Source organism: Balaenoptera acutorostrata, chromosome 5 (assembly GCF_949987535.1).
Source record: "Balaenoptera acutorostrata chromosome 5, mBalAcu1.1, whole genome shotgun sequence".
In the NCBI taxonomy this organism is placed as follows: domain Eukaryota; kingdom Metazoa; phylum Chordata; class Mammalia; order Artiodactyla; family Balaenopteridae; genus Balaenoptera; species Balaenoptera acutorostrata.
In genome coordinates this window covers 50,766,733-50,786,148 of record NC_080068.1, presented here as the reverse complement: position 1 = coordinate 50,786,148, position 19,416 = coordinate 50,766,733, and the positions used below count along the sequence as shown (strand labels likewise).

At 41.9% G+C, this 19,416-nt stretch overlaps 2 protein-coding genes across 2 annotated transcripts in view; one reads left to right on the top strand and one right to left on the bottom strand.

Moving 5' to 3' along the window:
- The window catches only part of G3BP2 (G3BP stress granule assembly factor 2), a 68,703-nt gene that overhangs the window by 43,594 nt on the left and 5,693 nt on the right, over positions 1–19,416 (bottom strand). The window lies entirely within an intron of this gene.
- LOC130708193 (10 kDa heat shock protein, mitochondrial) lies at positions 16,714–17,311 on the top strand. The gene has a single exon (XM_057546222.1). It carries the CDS (start codon positions 16,853–16,855, stop codon positions 17,159–17,161), a length of 309 nt encoding a protein of 102 aa, XP_057402205.1. The 5' UTR covers positions 16,714–16,852; the 3' UTR covers positions 17,162–17,311.

Here is a 19,416-nt window from a genome sequence, read left to right as displayed (position 1 = left end):
GCCTGCGCACCGCAGCGAAGAGTAGCCCCCGCTCAGAGTCGCTTAGCATCGCAAAAGAGAGCAAGAAGTTTAAAGAAGGGAGCCAGTAACAGTCACTTGCCAAAGAAAGGACACACAGGACAGAGAATGAAATAATGTCCAGGACCTGGATGGTGACCTTCCAAAGAAGAATTTTCAGAGAAAGGGGTGGAAACCAGATCGCAAGGAGTTACGTACGAGTAGGAAGTTAGAGGCTGCCAAACAAATCAGTTGGTATTTATGGTAGTAAGGTTTGAGTCATGTTTGGCTGTGGAGGTGCTAGCTCTGACAAGCACACGCTGAACTGCCGCCCTGCCACCCCCTTTTATGTCTGGAACTCTAAGATATCACCTGGATCACCTAGTCTTTCCCAGTCCTAATTAATAACTGTACTGGTTATATTTCTTATTTTTTGACGTGGAAGCCAATGGCTCTCCGATCCCGTCTCTGGTTGCCAACAGTCCATCCCAGAGTGGGCTGTGTGAAACAAAGGACCGTGGGGCTCACCCCTTTGAGAACAGGAACGGGGTCACCAAGCAGCAGACTGACTATGAAGAAGGGGATTTGGTCTTCCCCTCCGTTTCGTATTTGTTTTTACTTCCCAGTGCCCAGAGGCCTTGGCAAAAAAACACTGAAAAGTGTAAATGACGCAGGTGTGGCAGACAATTGCCAGTCTTGTAGCAGTTGTTCCCAATCATCAGTGTCGTCATGGAAAGAGGACTAAATCAGGAGTGCGGGCACCAATGGGCAGGCTGCTAATTTTATAACTGTAATCCTTTTACACAGTCCCCTGTCCACAGGCACGCAAAGGGTAACATGAAGTCGAATTCACAGCATTTTCCGTAGGCTCAAATATACTTGGTTTAAGCAGTCAGAAAATGGTCATTCCTAATAAAAACAAGTTAAGAAAAAGGGAACATGACTTCCTTAAAAGGTACAAAAACATATACTCAGACTCTATTTTCATCCCCTTTAAAAAGACAAGTGAATTGAGCTTTTTTGTACGTGGCACCAAACCCAGAAACCTTAGAGAAAATAATCTAAGAAAATTTAAATCGTAAAATTAATGTATTTTGCTGAAATATTCGTGGATGAAATGATATGTCTGGTATTCAATACAACAAATAATTCAGGGGAAGTAGGTAAGAGTACAGATAAAATAAGGTTAGCTTTGAGTCGATAATTATTTAAGCTTGGTGATAAATATGTGGAGATTTAATATACTGATCTCTCTATTTTTATTTGTTTGATATCTTCCACAATATAAAGTTTTAAAAAGTAACACGCTTTTGTTAAGTCAGATAATACCTTGTAAACAAAGTTGAAAAGCAAGCAATAACCTGGGGGGAAATATGCAAAATGCTGCACTGTTAGGGTTTATAGCCTTAAGACAAAGAGTTCTTACAAATGAATGAGAAAGACTAACAACTAATAGAAAAAAATGTCAGGAATGGGTAATTCACAAAAGAAATACAAAAAGCTAATAATCATATGAAAACATATTCAACTTCACTAATTCTGGGAGACAGAATAATGGCCCCCCCAGGGATGTCCAAGTCCTCATCCGCAGACCTGCGAATATGTTACTTTACATGGCAAAAAGGGACTTTGCAGATGTGATTAAGGATCTGAGGATGGGGAGACTGTCCTGGAGTATCTGGGTGGGCCCAAAGCCATCACCAGGGTCCTCAAGAGAGGGAGGCCAGAGGGTCCGCGTCAGAGAAAAGGCAATGTGAGCAAGGAAGCAAAGTCAGTGAAGGAGATGAAACAACGCTGTGTTGCTGGCTTTGAAGATGGAGGAAGGGACCATGAGCCAAGAAGTGCAAGTGGCCTCTAGAAACTGGCACAGGCAAAGAAACCTGTTCTCCCCGAGAGCCTCCGGAAGGAAGCAGCCCTGCTGCCACCTTGACTTCAGCCCAATCACTGTGCCTGGAGGAGAACACACAGCAGTGCCAGCTGACCTCACTGGCCTACTGACTTCCAGCAGGCCCTCAGTGACCCTACCTCCCCTGCCACTGCGATTATACGTTTCCTACCAATTTGCGCTCCTAAACGACTATGTCACGGCTTCTCTGCTCTCCTCAATTTGCCAACTTCCCCCACTTACCTTCCCAATGCATTCCCTTTGGTGGTGCTGTTTGTTAGAGGGACTTAATTACACAACACAGTCAAGAGCAACCAAGACACTTGCAAACCCTCCCATCCGTGTACCAGCATCTGCACCTCACTCCCTGTCCCCCTGCTGCTTTCCATACACTGTGCGCCCACCTAAGGCTAATCCTCCCCTCTCACCTACTCAAGAGCACCACTGCTGCAGTTCTCCATCATCACTACTTTTTCTCTCTCCACTGGATCCTTCCCATCAGCACATGAATGGGCTTTAAAACAACAACAAACTTCCCCTACCACATTCCCCTCTAGCTACCTCTCCATTTCTGCTTCTTAGAGTACAATTCCTCAAAAGAGTTTTCTATAGTTGCTCTCTCTAATTCCTCTTCTACCCTTTTTGAGCCCACTCCAGTTGGCTCCATTCTCAGCACAGATCTGCACGGTGGGAATCATTTCCATTTACAGAAGAGGGAACTTGTTCAAAACCACATGTCAGTCCACAGCTGACTCTGAAGGCTGGGCCCTTCCTATTCACTGCTTCAGCCTGCCTCTCCCACTGTCCTTTCTTATTTTCTCCTGCAAGTTGGACCACCCAGCCAGCCTCCTATAACCCTGGCCTTGTCTGCATGCCTTATAAAGTGTTTATAAGATTTGATTCTAATTAGTTTATGAACCACAACATACTATATTGATTTTGAAGCTAATGTATTTCAGATTTTATCTGCCTGTGTCATGGCTTACACTGAGATAATGTTTTCACCTATAGTTATTGCTTTTAGGAAACGTTTCATGAATATTTCCCTAAGCTACACCAGATTTGTAAGTTTACGCATTATTTTCATTTTCACTAATACATACTCAGTACAAAAATGTAGAAAACGGGAAGCAAAAATACATCAGCCATAATTACACCACCGAATACAAATACTGTTAGCTTAGCACTTTTATTTCCTTCCAGGTTTAAATATGTACGTTTCTTGCCTAGTTATAAGCAGAGCAAATATGGAAAAGTAATCTTGTATTATCCATTAAAATATGCAAAGAAATCAACATACATAAAAACAGGAGTACTTAAGGACATATGATATAAATGTTTAATTGAGCATGGAAAAAAACAGGACAAAATGTTCATCAGTAAAAGAATAGTTACATAATTTGTTTCCTCTTCTGTAAAATCGAAATAACACTAGTACTTTAAGGGACTGTTGTAAGAACCAAATTAGGAAATGTTTAGAAACCATATGATATATTAAACACAGCTGACCAGAAAGCATATTATTTGTACAACAGCTTATCTCCTCAACCCTATATTCTCTCATTCAGTCCTGTCTAGCTCAGGTCAAACTCCTCTAACCTGGCATCACTATTCTAGAAAGCCTCATTACTCTTTCGATTTCTAGGTTCCAAAGAGATGAGGTCATTCTGTCAACGCAACAGATATCAAGGATATTTATTCTTCTGTGTCCTATTTCTCCAAAAGATAAGGTCTGCTGCGTTATTTTGTAGCTACTGAACCTTTTCTCCAGCTTTAGCCATAATTTACCAATTCTAACCTTTCAGGAGTTAAGACTGCTCGGCATACACCCTCTGTTTTTTTTTCCTTTCTCTTTTGGTGGCCGCTTCCTCAAAGTTTTCATTCACTTCATCTCCCTGGGGGTAGCAAGCTCTTGGTCTTTTTGATCCTGTATTTAGTTTCCTTGTCCATCTTTCGCACATCACAAAATCAGGTATAAAATAAAACTCCCAGCAAATAGAACAGGGCTAGTAAGATAAATCTTTCTTGAATGAATGAGATTATTTTTGATTGTCAGAGAAAGAGAAAAGGGTGCAGAAAATATACTATTAGGGTTTATTAATGCCACCCTTAAAACTGGGAAAAGATTAAATAAAATTGGCCTAATAGGGCTTCCCTGGTGGCGCAGTGGTTGGGAGTCTGCCTGCCAATGCAGGGGACACGGGTTCGAGCCCTGGTCTGGCAAGATCCCACATGCCGCGGAGCAACTGGGCCCGTGAGCCACAACTACTGAGCCTGCGCGTCTGGAGCCTGTGCTCCGCAACAAGAGAGGCCGCGATAGTGAGAGGCCTGCGCACCGCGATGAACAGTGGCCCCCGCTTGCCGCAACTGGAGAGAGCCGTTGCACAGAAACGAAGACCCAACGCAGCCATAAATAAAAAATAAATAAATAAAATAAAATAAATAAATTAAAAAAAAAAAATTGGCCTAATAATTTTAAACCATTTGGTTTGAATAAAATTGTTTTCTTATCCCCCTTAATTTGCTAAAAGGAATCTTGCTGAGCAAGCAATATTTTACACTTGAAACAACAGTGTCGTCTGGATCCAGTAAATAATATCCTAGTCACTATGTTTGTTTTTATTTGTTTTATATTCTAGCCCCTCGTTTGAAGGTTTCTGGGCTTAAATACAAATACTGATATAATTTGGGAGAACAATTTCATCCAATTCTCTCCTACCCACTGAAATACTCTAGAGTAAAAACACTGTGAAGGGGTCCAGAATATGTCACTGTGGCATAAAAATTATTTTGAGCAGAAGTCATTTGAGTTCCTGAAATCTCTTATCTGTCTGAAAGCAGAGCCTCCCAAAATAACTCAAAGCACCCAATTGTCAGAAACCAACCAAGGAACATTCTTATCACCAGAGATCTTGAGAAGTCACCACACCACGACAAAACAAACATTGTCACAAAAACGATCATATCTCCCATGATACTCCTCAGGGCCCATTTACCTTTCCAAAAACTTGTTTTCTCATACATGCCCTTTCTCCCCCTCCCCTTCCCTTATTAAGAAGTCTTTTGTTTTCCTGTAAATGCCCTCCTCCCCTCCCCTTTCCTCCATTAAGACGGTATATAAGCCCCCAATCCTAACTGCCCCTGTGAGTCACATTTTCTGTGAACTCCTCAACACACATTAATAAAAACACGTGATTAAATTTTGTCTTTTCTCCTGCGTATCTGTTCTTTGTCAGTTTAATTCAAAGGCCCCCAACAACTGAGCCTAAGAGTGTATAGGAATTCTTTCTCCCTGACAACCTGATGATCAAGTACTTCCAATATTTCATTGCAAACACTGAATTTTAAATCTCCACACGGGCCCTGCTATAAGAATAAGCATTATTTATGGTTATATCAGCAGAAGTATATTTGGAAACTACAAGCAAGGTGATTACTGCCCTGGACACCCCTGCCCACCAGGCCTACCCTGGAATTTGGAAATAAGATTGGCATCAGACACAGCAGAGGTATGTCAATGGCCCGGAAGAGACTTCTAAGTGTTTCCATGAGGTAAATCTGGACATAACCAGCCTGAATGTGTAAATAGAAGGCATTAGTGAGAAGGTCAGTTGGTCAACCTTGGAAGGATAAAAGAAAGGCACCCAGGGCCCACCCCAAGGGGTGATTCCTGCAGCATCCAGGGCTAGGGCCACTCTACTGGCACAGTAATGCCAGCATAGCAGGAAGAACAGTCTCCTAACTTCCTCAGCTGAAGGGCAGTCCTTAAGATCACCCACATGCTTTTGTTCCAACAGAGTAGGCTGTTGTAAATGCTGTTTACAGAAGGAAGGAAGGAAAGAGGCTCCCACAAGCAACCTTCTGATTGTAATCTGGCTTCCTTGTAACTTCCTGTGGGCACAAAAAGTGCTGACAAGGAGTCTCTTCCTCCTGACAGTTAACATATCTTCCTACACATTAACAAATGAACAAACTTAAGGTCGGTGCAAGGTTCAGTTAGCAGAAGCCAGTTTTCCAGGGTTTCAAGCAACTTACGGTCCAGTTGTGAGGACCAGGCACTCAGAGACCTGACACAGCACGAGGGAGCAGCCCCCAGCCCCCAGCCCACAAGACTACATCTGTCAGTCCTCCCATCCACAGCACTTATCAGTTATGCAACTTCCTCCCCTGGCCATCCTTTCATTCAACAACTATTTACTAAGTGTCTACAAGAGCCAAACACTAACCTGGATGGAGGCCTGTGAAACAGACAAAACAGGGCCTCCTGTAGACTGAGGTCTGCTGAACTGGACATACAGATTAGCCAGCAGGGAAGTTTAACACAGTGGGATGAAATCTATAGGAGAGGCAGGTGGGAGCACCAGATTCTGGGAGGTGGGGAACTGAAACTGAAAGACGAGTAGGAGCCAACTTTGCGGATGGGAAGTGGTCTAGGTGGAGGGTAAGCCCGGGCAAACTTCTGGAGGTAAGAACAGTTAGGAACTGAGGCTGTTCAGTGAAGCTGGCGTTTAGGAAGTTGGGGCAAGGCAAATGTGAAGCCTGAGGGACTTATATAAATCAAACATTTTGAATTTTATCCTGAAGGCAATGGGGAAGTACTGAGGTATGTTAGCCTAGAGAGAAACCACATGTGGTTTTCTTAAAAATATCACACAGGCTCCAGCAAGAACAAAGGAGGGGGCAGGAGGAAGACAGGAGGCAAGGGGTGCCTTTAACTAATATCTTTGGCAGCTGGCCTAATAACTTACCTTTCGTTCATAATTCCCTCCCCTCTTTCGCTATTCATTTGACTCATAAAATGTTTTTAAGGTCACTTCATTTTCTTATTATGGATTACAAGTTGGATTACAAGATGATTTTAACCTAAATATAATTTCATTTTATGGCAACGCCTCTTGTCTATCTCAGAGTAAATGCTTCTCTTGATAAATATATTTTGGATCTTAGACAAAATGCCCTTTGTAATTTTTCTATGAAATTTTGTTTTTTATTTGTTTATTTTTTACCTCTTGCCCTGCCCAGAGATCACCTAAACTCATTGCCCAATTTAGGGAGGAAATGCCCGGAGGGGATGATCCCCAGGGAGGGGAAGGTACATTTAACTGCCTGAGGTCCCCACCTGCAGTTCCTCAAAGATGCAAATGGCCCACCTGAGGAAACAGAACACCTACACCTGCCTGGGCAGCAGGAGGTAAAGGCCCACCCAAAGAAAACAAGAGGCCAAAGCCTCTTGGTAAATCTGTTTTATTCTCAAAAGTAAAAGCACAGAGGCAGAGCCTGAAGGGGATGGATGTTAGTTTACCATTTCAACAGAAGTCAAGATTATAGACTAGAGCCAAATTAAGTCACCTTCGTACTTTCTTATGGATTTTCCTACAGCTAGTTTCCAGGCCATTCCCCTGCAGTGATTAGCTATAAAACTTATTTAGAAAACAAAAGCCTTGTGCAGAGCAGGACAGCCAGAGAGCACTTCCCACCCACACTGGGCCTGGGGAGAGGGGTCCCCTGAGAAAAAGTGGAAGTGGGGGCAGGCCGGCCAGGGAAAAAATGGTGGAGCAGATGCCAAGGCTAAGGAGTGGCAAGTCCCTGGGACCCTGGAAATGTTCTTCTTCAGCCACTTATGAGAGCTCCCACCTTAGCACCGGCAGGGTCCTTAAGAGCTGGTAGAGGGTGAACAAGGACCTATGATACAGCACAGAGGACTATATGCAATATCTTGTAATAACCTATAATGGAAAAGAATCTGAAAAAAGAATATATATGTATATGTGTGTGTGTGTGTATGTGTATATATATATATGTATATATATATATATATATATATAACTGAATCACTTTGCTGTATACCTGAAACTAACACAACATTGTAAATTAACTATACTTCAATTTAAAAAAAAAGGTTAAAAAAATGTTGGTAGAGGGTAAAGGAGCTGTGGAAGAGGGCTATGAAGGAGGAATGAGCGTGAGGGCTTCTCAGTACCTAGACCATTGGATATCAGAAAGACTTACTGTCCTTGAAACTCACAGATGATTGTAAGAGCAGCTATCATTTATTGAGGTAAGCACAGGAATAGTGCTTAGCATAATAAGTACTTGCTATATGCCAGGTCCTGTTTAAGGTTCTTCACGTATGCACGGCACGCATACATACATACACACACATATATACATAAACACACACACACACACTCATTTAATCCTCAAGCAGTCCTATCAGGTCAGTTCTATTATTATTTCTATTTTATAGTTGAGGAAACAGTCTCAGAGAGGTTATATATGTAACAAGATGTAATTCACAGGTGAGTCCTTTGGAAACTCTACTAATATCCTACTTACCCTTGAACTTCAGCTATTCTAATACACCTAAATATTGAGGCAGTATTGTATATTTTTGCATAGTGTTGTAGACTCTAGCTTGATTGGGTTTGAATCCCAAGCTGTGCCTCTTGCTGGCCGTGTGACTTCGGCCAAATAATCACAGAATGGGCATAATAATGGTAGGTACCCTACTGACCACCTAAGGGCAGTTACAAGGATTCTGTTGGCTAATACCTGCAAAGTCCTTAGAACAATGTCTGGAACACAGTACATACTCAATAAAAGCTGGCCACTACTAAAAGTCCACATTAGATCACAAGGAGCAAATCAGAGTGCAAAGTACTATCATGCATAGCAGTGGGAACTGAAAGCTAACAACCTTAACAGCAAAAGGGAAAGGTAGAAGCATAGATAACCAAGTATATATGTGGAAATTATGCTCTTCTCCCATCGTTTGATGGGAGGAGAGCAGAATAAAAGATATGTGCATGACATGTGGCCCTTCAGTCCTGCACATTCACAACCAGGTTAGGGTGAAGGAATGGACCTGAGATAATATCTGTAACATTTCAAACAATAATCAAATTGATGAACGAGGATACCATTCACATTTCTTCTATAAAGGATCATTATTGGTTAGTTTTATTAGAATCCTAGGGTTTAACAAATCAATTTAGAAAAGTGTTGATTGGCCTTAGACTTGCCAAATATAAATTTTATAAAATTAAAATAAACTTGTATCGTTCAAATTTTATGACATTTATTCAGAGCAGAACTGGATTTAATGAGAGTAGAACCTATTATTCAATATTAAATATTGAATCTTGAGAATAAAGATGTAAACATAATCCCAATTGAATGAATTAGCTAATTGGTTTTCTTAGCTATTACTATCAATACCTGTGTTTTGGCCAATTTATACATAAAATAGAAATTTATTTCATAGTAAATTCAAATGCATATGCAACAAACAGACCCTCTATTATCAAGTACATGAATTGACAAAATGAGTTAGGAATGTGCTGCGTGTTGCAATGGCTACCCTGCCGGGGATAGGTGTTGTCTGAAGGGAAGTATCCTCAGTGCCAAAGCAGAAAACCAGGCACTGTGAGGGTGGATCTAAGCAAGGCTGTCAGGGCCTCTCCTTTGCCATGTCTCTCCCCTACTAGACTTGACTGTGAGAAGGGATCTTGCATTTTGTTCTGCCCAAGCCCTAGCACCAAGCCTGGTAAATGATTCCTCAATGTTGGGATTAAAGAGGGCCCAATCTTCATCAATAGTCCAAGAGCCAGGAAGACAGGATCAATACACTCTCCTTATAAACCAGATTATAAAGATTGGCATCACTCTCACTCTTGGTGTTTATTTCCCTGTGGTTATCTCCTAGCAGATAAAACACAGCTTTAGTTAGGTTCAGCTGTAGATTTGATTCACAGCCAGTGATGGGTCCACAGCCTTGGAGGGGAAACAGTGCCTCCTAGAGGCCAACATATTGGTGGCAGGAGTAATTTGTGAGAGACCTGAGGAGGTACATCCTGGGGACACAATGATGATATTATGGATCCAGTTGATCCCTCTCCACTGGGATCTTCTCCTTCAAGTATAAAGTTTGAAAGTCTGTGGCTCATTTTTACTTGAAAAGTGTCATTTCTTTTTTACAGAATCATCTATTCGAAACATTGCTAACCTGTTAATCACAATTCCTTTCAATTCCTTCAACTTCAACTTGGTGCTAAAGTCTGATTATTTGTTTCCCCCTACAAATTCTATGTTGAAATCCTAGCACCCAATGTGATGGCACTGTAGGTGGGGCCTTTGGGAGGTGATTAGGTCATGAGGGCTCCGAATGGGATTAGTGCCCTCATAAACGAGGCCCAGAACCTCCCTTGTCCCTTCTGCCTTGTGAGGACACAACAGAAAGACAAAGGTCTGTGAACCAGGAAGTGGATCCTCACCAGACATGGAATCTGCCAGCACCTCGATCTTGGGCCTCCAGCCACCAGAACTGGTAGAAAATAAATTTCTGTTGTTTATAAGCCACCCAATCTATGGTATTCTGTTACAGTGGCTCAAATGGAGTAAGACCCTTGGATAATAACAAACCAGCTCTGATGACCCTTGGCTTCAATTTTATGAGAGGATATAAGCTAAAGTTGGCTAGTTCAGTTTAACGGGAAAAAAAAAAAAAAGCTTATTGAACATACCACCACATACCAGGTACTAAGCACTAAGCTATTATTGAACATTAATGGTAACTTATAACTTATATAAAAAAGCCAAAGTGTAGTGTGTGTTTGGACCACTTCTTGAGTTGGTGGATGACTCAATATGAGAAACCAAGAGAGCAACCTCTTCTTGTCTACATATGTTCTGGCAAGATCACAGCTTTGTCTCAGACTGGAAACAACAGGGAAACACTGTTACTGGGTGGACCTCTGTAACCCATTGGTTAGGGTTCTCCTTCTAACAAATTATCTACTTCTCCAAAGTGGGAGAGCTTACCTGAGGGAAGTACTGGGGTTAAGCTATGGCAGTGGTCAGGAGCAGCCAATGACATGCCCAGGGATAGATGTGGAAAATCAGGAGAGGGCACAGGCTCTGCAGTCACAAAAATCTCAGCTCAAATCCCAGTAATTGAGCTTTGTGACCTTCGCAAGTTACTTAACCTCGCTCTTTCAACCGTTTCCTTTTGCACAAAGGGGATGAAAGTAAGGAGGTTGAGACAGTTAATGAAGACAATATATGAAAAGTGCGTAGCACAAGAAATTGTTGCCAGTAATTGTTGTTGTTAGGAAATAATACCAACTACCACTAAACTCAAGTAAAACTGAACAGTCCAAAGGGTCTTTGCAACAGGATGCACCAAATCTCCTGTCCTCCCACCTCCCTTACACTCTGTAAGCCAAGATAAAGGAGAACATAAGCAGCAATAATGAGGGAACATTTATTAAGCACACCTTCTAACCGGACCAGGATGGACACCTGACCCAAGCTGAGCCAGTCAGATTCCCAGAGTCATCCTGAGTCAGTTACCGGGAGCTGAGCTGTGAGGTTACATTGAGAATGCGCTGGGGTCCGGGCAGTGGCCAAAGCCACTTGCAAGCCTGGAAGCAGAGAGGCCATGAGTCAGCACAGAAAGCGAGAGAATGGAATAGACTCACTGAAAAAAGCACAGACGAGATTATGAAGCCTGACATATCTAGACACACACACACACTACCTGCATGTCGACTCTCCAGTTCTCATGAGGCCAGGCTGTACTTCCTACAGATTTCCTTGAAGATTCCCCTATATCCTTACAAGAGACTCTTCTTTGACCTGAGTTCTTTTGAAGACTCAGGATGGACCCCAGACTCTCACAGAACTTCTTCACAACCTTACGTGACGCAATTTCAGAATAACAGGAATAGAAGCACCATCATGGTTGAGGTGAAAAGTGAACCAGAGGGAGGATGGAGGATGTAGAGATAGAGATGAAAGTATAAACCTTGGTATCTACATGTTTTAAATTTTGTTATTTTCAGAGACCCAGAGGTCTCTGACAGTGAACTGTCATTTAAAAGTGTGAGCTGGGCTTCCCTGGTGGCGCAGTGGTTGAGAGTCTGCCTGCCAGTGCCGGGGACAGGGGTTCGAGCCTTGGTCTGGGAGGATCCCACATGCCGCGGAGCAACTGGGCCCGTGAGCCACAACTACTGAGCCTGCGCGTCTGGAGCCTGTGCTCCGCAACAAGAGAGGCCGCGATAGTGAGAGGCCCGCGCACCGCAATTAAGAGTGGCCCCCGCTCACCGCAACTGGAGAGAGCCCTCGCGCAGAAACGAAGACCCAACACAGCCAAAAATAAATAAATAAATAAATTTATTAAAAAAATAAATAAAAAAATAAAACTGTGAGCAAGAGGCAAGCTACTGAATGAGCAGAGAACTTGCATTTGCATCTCAATGGGGCTGTTCCTGATCTTTACTACTTTTTAAAAAATGTACTCATTCATTCGTTCATTTATATCTTAATCATTTTGTGAAAGAGATGATACATCCTAGGAGTATTTGATAATGTGAGGGATTTAGAAAGGTCACAGATATGTATCTCAGGAATGTCCTGGTTCTAAGGCACTCTTTAAAAAGAAGTACTTGGCTATGAAGGGAAGGAGGCAGGGGAGGTACCTAAACCTGGGAAGACTTCTGGATCCCCAAGACAAACTCATACATGTTAAGGGTGAAATTTATTTCCTACCACTGTTCTCTCTTCATCTGCTTTGCCCTTCGTAAATTACCTCGTGCCACAGGACCCTCATAGTGCTTACTTGGAAACCCACTCAAGAGTACCCTTCCCCGATAGTATCTAATGGGCCTCTCGCAATTAAAATGTTCATTCTAGCAAAGCATGGCTCTCATTTAGCTCCTGAGGTATATGACAATTAATTCACACTAACATATGAAGGACAGTTAAGCATGATGAGGATGTACTCTTTTCATTGATATTTGCATTTTAAAAGATGTTTGTTAACCCAAAAGGCTAAGTCCTTCATGGCATACTTTTATGCATTGTAAACATCTGTTAGGAAGGTATTTTTTGATCCAAGGGTCCTTCCAGGACCTTTTAAATCACACTGTCTACCCCCATTAGAATATAAGTTTCACGAAAACAGACACTTTTATCTGTTTTCAATCATTGCTGAATCTCCAATGCCTACAACAGTACATTGCATAGGAATTGCTCAGTTAATGTTTGTGGAATGAATAAATGATGATGTCAGGATTCATATCTATCTGGCTTTAAACTGTAATGTTCTTTCTACTATATGAAACTCATCTCTTTCTTAAAATTAATCTCTTCACCTACCTTACAGTATAAGAGAAAAGAAGGAAAGAAAGAATGAAAGGGAGGGAGGAAAATACATGGTACCAAGATGGATGAAATGAAATTCAAGTTCAGGCATCAGCTGCAACATGGGGCTCCTTGGGTTTCTCCTCAAAAGCAAACTAATAGTTTTGCCAGGGGCTCCAGATGTTTCTCTTCCGAAACTGTTTCTACTTAATACCTTTTCTAAGCTTGTTATTATTTGTGATTATTTAGAGGAAAAAAAAGGGCATGTTTATTTAAAGAAAAATTTATTCAGTAAAAATTATGGAACAGTTGAAAGAAGAAAACATGCCCCATATCCTTCCACCGAAATATAACCACTCTGAATTCACATCTTACTACATCTCTTTCTAGGCTTCTTCCTATGTATATATTTTAAATACTTACCCAATTTTTAAATTTATTTTATTTAATCTTTTTTTTTTTCTGGCCACCCCACGAAGCTTACAGGATCAGCTTGCGGTAGCTTAGTTCCCCAACCAGGGATCGAACCCTGGCCCCCTGCAGTGGAAGTGCAGAGTCCTAACCACCGGACCTCCAGGGAATTCCCCATATATTTTAAACTTAGCTATTATCATTGAGTATATACAATTTTGTATCCTGATTTATCACTTTTCTATCATCATTTTTTATTTCTGTCATGTACTGATATTATTATTCTCCATGATGTTCAGTGTAAAATTCTGAGTTAAATGAAGTGACATTTTCTGCTGCCAACTGGTATTAAAATTTTATGTTCTTTCATACTGATTCTGTGACAAGGGAATTTTAAAATTCCAATTCTTAACGTTGGCAGGAGACAAAGGAGTTTTACAATTCTCTCTTTCTGTTAAATATTTTTAAAACTGCAAAGAATCAGTAAAACACGGGGTTGTATTTATCTATAATGCTGAGCAGACACCCTTATTCTCTAACCATTTTCCCCTCGAAGTCTTTCCAGATTATGATTCCTGGAGGAATTAATAGCCATTACCCCAAAAGAGAACAATTGCCTTGGACTACATGGAGAGGAACACACCCAAATATAAAGATATTTAAGTCAGGTTTTATTATTTAATATATACATAATGTTATCTTCATCTAGTAAACAGGACCATTCTACAACAGTTGTATAGATTATAGTTTTATATATTAATATACTGTAGAGGTAGTTTTAGTCATATAGCTGAAAAGATTTAAGAGAATACAGAATTTCTAAAGCCAACAAAAGGAAACTATGGTGTAGGGACCAGACTAGGGTTTGTAGACCTGTTCTGCTATTTACTAGCTATGTGACCACAAGTGATCAACAAAACAAAACAAACAAAACCGTGTTCCCACAGGTTGGGGAGGGATATTTTAAAATATCAACCATGTTACAGGCTCCTTGGTAGATGTTTTTACAAAGACCATTTAATTTAATCCTTACAATGATGCTATTGGGTTGGCAAGGTGTAGTAAGTTTTTATTCTCCCCTCTTTACTTAAGAGAACCCCAATTTTACTGGGGGTAGCAATATGCTTATACCAAAACAGAATAACATAATAATGCATTTCCCAGGCTCTCTTGCAACTAAGGCTGGGCAAAGTTCTTAACAAAATAGGTAGAAGTTGAAAGATGGAGCTTCCTGGAAAGGTTTTTATACGAACAGCAGACTGGCAACTACTATTGATTCAGGTAAGAATTATCAATGGATGCTAAAACTGAAGGGTGAAAGTTTGATGAGAAACAGGATATTTATCAATATTAAAACATATCCCCCCAATTATACTTATTAACATCAAAGGGAAAAAAATAGTTAAATGTACAGTAGAGAAGTTTGGCAGACAACACCTTAAACAGATGATCAAAATTAATATCGCTAATAGTGGGACAAACAAATGTTATGTACCTCCTGAGACGATGCACTGTGAGAAGGGCAGCACTTCTGTGATATTCCTAGCAAAGATGCCAAAGATGCACCATCTGAACTTAATCGGGAAGATCAGACAAACCCCAATTGAGGGGCATGCCACAAAATAACTGGTCTATCCTGTACTATTTCAAATACTGAAATCATAAAAGACAAAGAAAGAGGAACCGTTCCAGACTGAAGATGACTATAGAGACAACATCAAAATGCAGTGTGTAATCCTGGTTTGGATACTGGGCCAGAAAAGAAAATAATTGGGACTCCTGGCAAAATTTGAATAAGGCCTGTAGATTAGAAAATTGCAATGATATCAGTGTTAACTTCCTGGTTTTGATCACTGCACTGTGTTATTTAAGAAAATGTTTTTGTTGTTAGGAATTAGACACTGAAGTAAAGGGACATCATGCCTATAAATTCTTTTCCAGATGATTCAGGGGAAAAATATATATATTTAGAGAGAAAAAAATGACAAAGTAATTGGGGTAAAAATGTTAAGTTTGATCTGGGTGAAAAATATTTGGGAATTCTTTGTACAATTTTTGCAACCTTTCTTCAATTCTAAAATTAGTTCAGAATAAAAGTTATAAGAGTAAAAAGAGTGGGGAAGAACAGATAACTTGTTGATAGACAGCTTTTGACCTTGACCTTTGCCCTTCTTTCTTTCCAGATAAGGATGCAACTACAACCAGCTTGTAACAAAAAAGATGAAAGCCTCAAGCCAAGTATCTGCTTAACAGAAAGATTCCAGCTTACATCCCAGACAATTTGTTTTAAGGCATTCTTTGGTTTTCTGTTGCAAGGCAGAAGGTAATCAAAACAGATATAGCAAAGTTAAGTTTAATTTGCCCAAGACTACACCATTCAAAAGTGGCAGGACTAGAATGAAAACCCGGTTCTGTTTAGGTTTGCAAACAAAACATGCCATTTTGACCTATACCATGCTGAAGCCCAGGCTTCGCTCTCCATGAAATGGGAATAAGAATTTTAGCACTCCAGAATGAACCTAGAGTGGGAGAGAACCTATAGCAGGGCCTGGCAGAGAGGACAGAGACTCAGATGTTTGCTGAATCAGTAGTTCAGGAAACCAAGCACATCTGTTTTCAGTATTCTGTTATACCGTGCTATTTTTAAGTACTGAAGAAAAAAAAAAAACCCTGTATTTTTGTGGGTGTAATACTCTAGTTGCAGATATTAGTCAGCAGTTTCATTCAGTTTCTTGGATCTCTTTCACCACTCTCTCCCCTTCCTCTTCTTTGCCTCTTCTCTCCTTCACAGAAGCCTTTCTAACCCCCTCTCATTATCAATCAGCTCCTGCAACTCCATCTCCTACCCCACCCCACCCCTCAAAAAGAGGGAGGGGCTGAGTATGAATTTTGGGAGAAAAGCTCTTTGAAAAAGTGGTTCATTCCTCCGGGGAAGGCAGGAGTTAGCCCCGGAGAAGGACCATCCTTCCTAAAATGGCAAGGAAAAATCAAAAACAGGGAGCCTAAGTCTCTGGCCAGACCTGAGTAGCTACCTACAGGCCAAGATTCCAAAAGCTCCAGGCAGAAGACTGAAAGGTACAGGAAGGCACTGTACTCAGGTCCAACCAACCCATCAGATATGCAACTCTCCCGAAGTTGAAGGACACAGCAGAACTTAGAATCACTAATTCTATTAAAATGAAATGTGTTAAATTTGTAGTTTCATTGATTTGTTTTAAATGGTTATGAATTTTGAGCTTTTAAAAAAAACAAAGATCTTGGCCCCTTTTCGCGGGGAGGGGCCGGGGGCGAGGGCGAGCGCGCCTGCGCGCTGGGAGGTCTTTTTCTCGAGTTCACGTGGCCAGGGGGTCGGCCTGAGGATCTCTCCTTTGCGGCGGCGGCCAGAGAGCGAGAGTACGAAGTGCGGCAACCCGAGTCATGGCAGGACAGGCATTTAGAAAGTTTCTTCCCCTCTTTGACCGAGTATTAGTTGAAAGAAGTGCACCCGAAGTTGTAACCAAAGGAGGCATTATGCTTCCAGAAAAATCGCAAGGAAAAGTATTGCAAGCAATGGTAGTAGCTGTTGGATCAGGCTCTAAAGGAAAGGGTGGAGAGATTCAACCAGTTAGTGTGAAAGTTGGAGATAAAGTTCTTCTCCCAGAATATGGAGGCACCAAAGTAGTTCTAGATGACAAGGATTATTTCTTATTTAGAGATGGTGACATTCTTGGAAAATATGTCGACTAAAATAAGTCACTATTGAAATGGCATCACGTGAAGCTGCCCGTTCCCCCAATGGCATCACGTGAAGCTGCCACTGAAGTTCTGAAATCTTTCATCCTGTAAATAATTTCCGTGTTTCTTTTATAATAAAGTAATGATATCCAAACTAAAAAAAAAAAAACAAAAAAAAAAACCAAAGATCTTGATATTTATTATACCATGAAATAAGTACCCAAATACCAGTATAGTCATTTTGCTCTGACCCAGAAACCTGAACCAGACCTAGTTAGCAGTGCCCTCACAGGAAGGAGACTGGCTGTGGCAATGACCTATTGAGACCTCGGATTCTGAGCTATTTAGGACTCACTATGCACATACCTGGGAGAGAGGGAGCAGCTTAAGGACTTGGTTGTGGGTCACTTCGGGTCTCACAAACTGTGGCCCTGCCCTGGAAAGGCCATGTGTGTATGCGGGTATTGGAGGTAGGGAGAGGGTAGTGGGAAGCGTAAGCTGGAGCTCTTCTAGTTCTTTATACTACCCACGACTAGTATGGTGTTTGAGATCCTGGGCAAGGCAGCATTATGAAACAGTCAAGCTAAAGAGAAGACTTCTCTCCTCTGCCCCTCTGTGCTCATAATCTTCTCATTTTCCATTCCTCTGCCCATGGACACCTGAGCTGCGGGCAGACCATTATGTCCACACCCAGCTCCCTCTTCTTTCCTCAAACTGCATGCCAGTTCTGGACCCTCCACCTAATATCTGCGAGTTATTGAGCCTGCCCCAATTATTCATACAGTGTGTTTGCCATCACAGGCCATTGGTTGCTCATAGTCAACATCATTAAAGAACTGGAACTGGGGAGAGAGGGGATCTTTGACATGTGGGCTGGCTTTGAAAAGTTCTGGTCCAGGTCAGTTACCATCCTGCTGGCCTGGAGGCCAAATCTACATTGACTGGCTGTACTCTGATCTCAAGAGAGAGCCTACAGACTCCCCTGGTCTTGTACTCACCTGGGCCACAGACTCAGGCAAATGAGACAGTCAGCTGCAACCTGCTCTGGGTCATGAACTGCTGATGAACGTGGCAATGACTCCATACTAAGTCAACTTAAGCTTCCAGGGAATCTTGGCATCACCTAGTAATGCGAACTTCAAAGGACCCAGTCTAGCTGTGCAATGGGGCAGTAAAATCTTCAACCCCATCCTGGCTATTCAGGACCTGCCTGTTCAGCTAGTTATAGAGGTTGGGGGAACACAGTGGGTGTGGAGAGGTGACAGTCAAATTCTCTACAGGAGGTAAGAGTACCTGGGCCTGGAGCTGATAAACTTGTCCTTTAATAAACAGTCTTACAAAAAGTCGGTTGGAACTGAAAATGGGATTTCCTAGTTAAGGTGTTTCATAAGTAAGCAATTCTCTTTATTTTATTTTCCAAAGAATGGAAACACACCTGGACTGTACTTTTTTAAAAGAGGGTGTAGATGTGACTTTGCTTAAAGATATAAATACAAAGCAATGTAAAAAAATTTTTTTTTAATTTATTTATGGTTGCGTCAGGTCTTCTTTGTTGCTGCGCGCGGGCTTTCTCTAGTTGCAGCGAGCGGGGGCCGCTCTTCATTGCTGTGCACGGGCTTCTCACTGTGGTGGCCTCCCCTGTCGCGGAGCACTGGGCTCTACGCGCGTGGGCTTCAGTAGTTGTGGCTCACGGGCTCTAGAGCACAGGCTCAGTAGTTGTGGCGCACAGGCTCAGCTGCTCTGTGGCATGTGGGATCCTCCCAGACCAGGGCTCGAACCCGTGTCCCCCGCATTGGCAGGCAGGCTCCCAACCACTGCGCCACCAGGGAAGTCCCAAAATTACTTTTATTAAATAATGCAACATGACCTTTTGAACCTTTCACAGAGCAACAGTACTGATGCGAGCAAATGCTAGTGGCACTGCTGGGAAAATATTTTTCAAAAAAAACTGGCAAGCAGTCAAGTCCATCAGGGGATATAGTGAGCATCTATCCTATTTTTCCTATCCTGATAAACTTTCTCCTGGAACAGTAGTCTAGCTCTCCTTTGAAGAAAGTCCCTGTTCCCCTGTTATTACGCCATATGCTTTGAATTGAGGGGAGGATTCCCACTGCTTGTTTTAGAGGTGGGCGTGTGAATCAAGGCCAATCAGAGCATCTCACACACAGGGCTATAGGAATTGGCCCAACACAAAGGCACATGCCCCAATAAGATCCAGTGAGTCATAAGAGGACTTTTGCTGAGATTCTAAGGAGAGAGGTGAGGAG

Excerpts from the sequence above, each read along its gene's own strand:
- LOC130708193 (XM_057546222.1), top strand. The coding sequence starts at position 16,853 with ATGGCAGGACAGGCATTTAGAAAGTTTCTTCCCCTCTTTGACCGAGTA.